General features: G+C 43.0%; 1 protein-coding gene across 1 annotated transcript; it reads left to right on the top strand.

Annotated features, from left to right (window-relative positions):
• Positions 1-897: 897 nt before the first annotated feature.
• SLN (sarcolipin) lies at positions 898-993 on the top strand. The gene has a single exon (XM_049889476.1). The coding sequence runs from the start codon at positions 898-900 to the stop codon at positions 991-993; it is 96 nt and encodes a 31-aa protein (XP_049745433.1).
• Positions 994-5,615: the final 4,622 nt, after the last annotated feature.

The raw sequence follows: 5,615 nt of genomic DNA on the forward strand, positions 1-5,615 counted from the left end.
ATACCCTCCCTGTTCTTTGAGGTGTTTACAATCTAGGCACATCCTAGCCCTGCCTAAAAATAGGGGGCACAAGCCCTTGTTGAAATAAAAGTACACACGAGGTAAGCACTTGCTCTTTGGATTAAGTGACTGCTGTGTGAGGGACTTTTGATTGACCCCAACAGGCCCTGTGCCCAATGCAGGCCCTGTAAGAGGCCAAGCAGCTGTTGAATGTACTTTGTGCTTTCACCAGGGTTAGACGAAGACCTATCACAGCCCCAAACCCTGAAGGATTATGGCATCCTTCTTCCATTTATAATTGAAAACAAGAATAATATTAACCATAACATTTTGCTTTGAGTGTTCCTGCTTGCTGGTGCTCTAAGTTAGCAAAGCAAGCACACATATATAAACACACAGATACTGGAGGAAGAAAACATAGTATTTTCTATTTTATTAAAAGCATCAAAGCAATCATCAGGGAAATGGAGACATATTGCTTAAGGGGCATTGAGTTTCTGTTAAGGGTGATGAAAAATTTGTTAATGGATAGCGGTGATGGTGGCACAACATGGAGATTATAATTAATGTCGCTGAATTGTACATGTCAAAATGGTTGAAATGGAAAATGTTTTCTTACATATTTTCACAATAAAGAATTTTTTTAACTTAAAAAAAAAATCACAGGAAAAATGAGGACTATGTTGGTTGTTCTGACAACAGGCAGAGAAGCCAGGCTCTCCTTTTTCCACAATGCTTCTATTTCTTTTGAAGAAGAGCTAGCACTATGGAACAGCAATGCTCATTAATCTCCTCACGTTCCCTTTGTTCTTTTCTCTTAGGAGGTGAGGACAAGCTGGAGGCCTTTGGCGTGCCCTCAGAAGTCTGCCTCAAGCTCTCACTGAGCCACTCCTGAGAATGGAGCGATCCACACGGGAGCTGTGTCTCAACTTCACTGTTGTCCTAATTACAGTTATCCTTATATGGCTCCTGGTGAGATCCTATCAATACTGAGAAGCCATGCCACGCTCCTGGGATTGACTGTGAGGCTCCAAAGCTACCTGCTGGATGCCCTGAGACCCCCTTGCTGTCCTGGGATGCCTTTCTCTGTACCCCGAGGCACCTCTGACCTGCACTCACAGTGTCTGAGGTGACCCCAATGATAGAATGGTGTGTTCTCTAAAGATGATGCTCTTGAGGGCTGCCAAGTGCTTGCCAGTGAGTGTTAGATTTATCTCCCACCCCTTATTGCAAATGTGTTAGACAAGCCACAAGGTTAAAATTAAACTGGATTCATGATGATATAGGATTGTAACAAACCCCTGATCTTACCACACATCCCTTTAACCCACGCTGTCTGCAACTAAACTCTAAATCAACCTACCAGAAGAAATGTTAGAGGAAGTCTTTGTCAGCCCCTACAGCTATCATGTGAATAAAGTTAAGTCAACCACAAACATGGCTTTTAAATTTTATTTTAGCTTCTATTTGTGAGACTGCATTTGACCCTTGGCTGGGCTTGAAGTGACAAATGCTAGAGTATCTCTAGCATTTGGGATAAGCCAAGATGCTCCAACTGCTGAGGTTTTGAAACCAAGTCAACTAAGAGTGTTGCATTTCAAATAATTCCATTGCTTCAGTGCTTCTCAAACTATTTCTCTAAACTGGTCCCAAGGACATAGGGAGAATATATCCATTCTGCCAGGAGGTATGGTATATAGCCCGAAGTACCCACTAAAAGCACAACGTTTCTTTGGAGCCTTGTGCTTTACCTTTAAAATTCATAAGAAATATATATTCCTCTCTGTAATATCTCCATGTTTGTTTTCACATAAACATTTAAAATTATTTATCACTGAGTAAAACCAAGCAATGAGTCATGTCCCTGAGAATAGCATATTCCAGTTCGCTTATTGTCATTGCTCAGATAGTCATTAATAAGCCGTAGTTATAACAGGGAGAAGATAAAAAATATAAATTTATATGCTTGCTATAAAAGAGACATATGAAATAGACATTTCTTAAACATGTTGCTAGAATATTCCACACTAGACAGACCGAATCTGTTATTTGTGCCCAGTTCTGAGGTAACCATGAAGAAACAGTGAGAATGTTATTAAAACACATCTTTTATAGCACTCTTCAGGAAGGCATTCCTGGTTGAGAACTTGACCTATCACAGAGGCACTGTGGTTCTCAATTCTAGGTGCATGGTTTATGTACCCAGGGAAGACATTTTAAAATACTGATACTTCTCAGGCTGATTAAATTAAAATCTCAGGGGGGTAGAGCCCAAGTATCTGTATTTTTGAAAATTCTCTAGATGATTATATTGTGTAGCTAGAGCTGAGAATTACTGATAGACCAGTTCTTCTCAAACTTTGATGTGATTATGAATCACCCCAGGGGTCTTGTTTAAAGGCAGGTTCTGGTGCGGTCTGGGGTGGGGCCTAAGAGTCTGCATTTTAAACAAGCTCTTAAATGATGCAGTGCTGTGGTCCATGGGCCTCACTTGGATTAGCACAGTTGAGTCACCTGGGGACCTTTAGAAACACACCTACTCTTCACCTGGGGGAGAACCTTAGGTTTTTTTTTTTTTTTTTTAGAAGGACTTCAGGTAATTCTGATGGAGAGCCAAGTTAAGAACCCTGATATAGTTATAGAAAAAAGTGGTGTACTTGGAAGGGCTTCAAAAAAAATGTTACGAAATAGCAGTAGGTGATTCCCAATGTTCTACCCCTAATTTCAGAGTTAGGCCAATCACGTGCACGGCAACTCAATGACGTAGGATGCAGCCCCCCCTCTCATAGGCACATGGCTCCTCCAAAGCCCTTGACAGATGGTTAGCGATCTTTCCTTCAGGGGAAGAAAACCTCAGAGACTCTACTAGTGTTTGTACCTGTGTTTGAGAAGGTGTGGAGGAAAGGCAGAGGGCAGGGTGGGATGGGGAAATGGGAAAAAGGAGAGACAAAGCATTCCCTTTTGACTTGGGACCATCTGACCTTTGACTGAAGTCTGCGTCCTGATGCCAACATTTACTGTTTATTGAGTCTACTATATGTTAAGCCCTGTACTGGGCATTTCCCATACATTATGCCATTTGGGATAGGTGTTATGTATATCCATTTAGTAGAAGTGACAACTGAGGACCATAGGCCACACTAAGTAGTGAAGCTAGGATGACAAACGTATCATCTTAATCTCTACAGGGGACTGCCTACAAATCATGTTGCAATATAGACCTCTCAACCATTTGATTATGTTATAAAGTTTTCACCCTCACATTCTTTAGCATTCTAAAATATCAGCCTAAAGGGGCAGAAGCTGGTTGAATGGATACTGGAAATCTGCGATGGAAAGGAGGAATGTGTTCTCATATTATAGACAGACCAACTAGGGTTACATAACAATGTGTGTATAAATTTTTGTATGAGAAACTAACTTGAACTGTAAACTTCCACTTAAAGCACAATAAAAAAGGAAAAAAAATCAGCTTAATTAGATACAGGTTACAATTTTAGTTCTCTTTGTAATTTCTCCTTGCTTGTCAATCCTTACCTCCTTTTGCCAGCCTTTTTCTTCCTAACTTCCTCCCACATTATGGCCTACCTTTGCAGGGGTAAGGCATTGTCTTAGGCTGGGCTTTCTAGAGAAGCAAACCCAGTAAAGTGTATAAATATATATATATAGAGAGAGATTTATATCAAGGAAATGGCTCATGCAATTGTAGAGGCTGAAACATCCCAAGTCCATGTATCAGGATAGAGGCTTCTCTCAATTCACGTAGACGCAGGGGCTGGCAAACCCAAGATTGGCAGGTTGGAGAGCAGACCTCTCACTCTCTGGCTGTGAAGATCGAGGAATTCCAAGATCTGCAGGTAAGGTGCTAGCTCAAGTCCCAAGAGCTGGAGGTCAGATGAACAGGAAGAAGTGCAGGATCCAGAGTGAGCACAAAAGTCAGAACGTCTGCTTGTATTTGGATGCAGGTCACACCCCCAAAGAAACTCCTTTTCAACTGATTGGCTACTCATAGCAGATTCAATCATGGGAGTGATCACATATAAACGCTGAGAATCATGCCCCAGCCAAGTTGACACACAATCTTAACCATCACAGTCCACCCCTTGTCAACTGGGCATATGTACACATCTCCTTAAACCATACATAATTTCTGAATATACTTGCACCTAACAGTACAACTAACACGTGTACAACCGAAAACACACTAGCCCTGTTTACATCTTACATTTTATAAGTGAAGAAAACAAAAATATTTGATGCACACATGCAAAGCAGAAATACTCATAACAATTACAGTCCTCGTTTCTGCAACTGGTCACATGGCCGTAACTGGTATTTAGAACTCCCTTCTTCCAGTGCCCATTCCATATTCCCTTTCCTCTCAGCAAGCACCTCATCTGGTCGTGGTTCTTTGCCTGGTTGGGTAACCCTAACCTTCATTTGTGAAGGGTCTGGGTCATTAGTAGTCATTTTGGAATTGGGTTGCTGTAGTTTTCCATTGACTTTAGCCACAGGGCATGGTAGTGCTAAGGGACACTCTAAGCAATCTCCTGCATTCCAAACATGCTCTTCTTAATCTCCATTATGTAGTATCAGCCCGATTTCCTCTTGGTCATCAGGATCAATCACACCAGCCAGTACGGTAACTCCCTTCCTTCCCTGTTAATCTAGAGGCGTAAGGAGCCCAACGTGGCCAAGTGACATTCTTAGCTTCCAGTTCAGTGGAATCAGTGATGTGTCTCCAGGGGGGAGCATTCCTCCCTTTGGAACTAAGATCTCTAGACCTGCAGAACATAAGGTCATGGGGACAGGAAGCAAAAATCTTGCAAGTGGATCCCACTGAGAGGATTTCCCTTCACCACTGTCCTTCAGGGAGGTCCCAGAAAGGGGCTGCAGTGCTGCTGCTGTGCACTGTCTAGTGTGCCTGCGTATCACACAGAATCATCTGTAAACCAGGCTCAGGTTTTCTCTTCTTCAGCCAACTGATCATATATTGAACGCTGGTTTAGAGTATATACAGCCTCCTGGAGAACACTGCCCCAATGCTGCAAGGTATTGCCACCTAGCTGGCACTGTAACTGTAACTCACCATGAGGCCATAGGTGCAGGCTGGAAGATGGAGGGTAATGAATGTGACAGGAGTGGAGACCATGGGCATTTGGGCCACTTTCTCAGGCTACTTACTTGTGCCTTCAGGTCCCGCTTGGGCCAGATCTCGTATATACCACTTCCATTTAATAATGGAGTGCTGCTGTACATGTCCAACTTATGACTCTGTGGGTCAAACAACACCCAGCTCATGATGGGCAGCTCAGGCTGTATGGTGACTTGATGTTAAGTGTTCAGTCTCTACTAAGGCCCAGTAAGAAGCCAAAAGCTGTTTCTCAAAAGGAAAGTAGTTATCTGCAGAGGATGGCAGGTCTTTGCTCCAAAATCCTAAGGATCTGTGCTGTGATTCACCAATAGGGGCCTGCCGAAGACTCCAAACAGCATTTCTACCTGCCACTGACAGTTCAGGCACCATGGAATCAGCTGGATCATAGGGTCCAAGTGGCAGAGCAGCTTGCAGTGCAGCCTGAACCTGTTGCCAAGCCTTCTCTTGTTCTGGGCCCCAC

This window comes from Elephas maximus, chromosome 7 (genome assembly GCF_024166365.1).
Source record: "Elephas maximus indicus isolate mEleMax1 chromosome 7, mEleMax1 primary haplotype, whole genome shotgun sequence".
Classification (NCBI taxonomy): Eukaryota; Metazoa; Chordata; class Mammalia; order Proboscidea; family Elephantidae; genus Elephas; species Elephas maximus.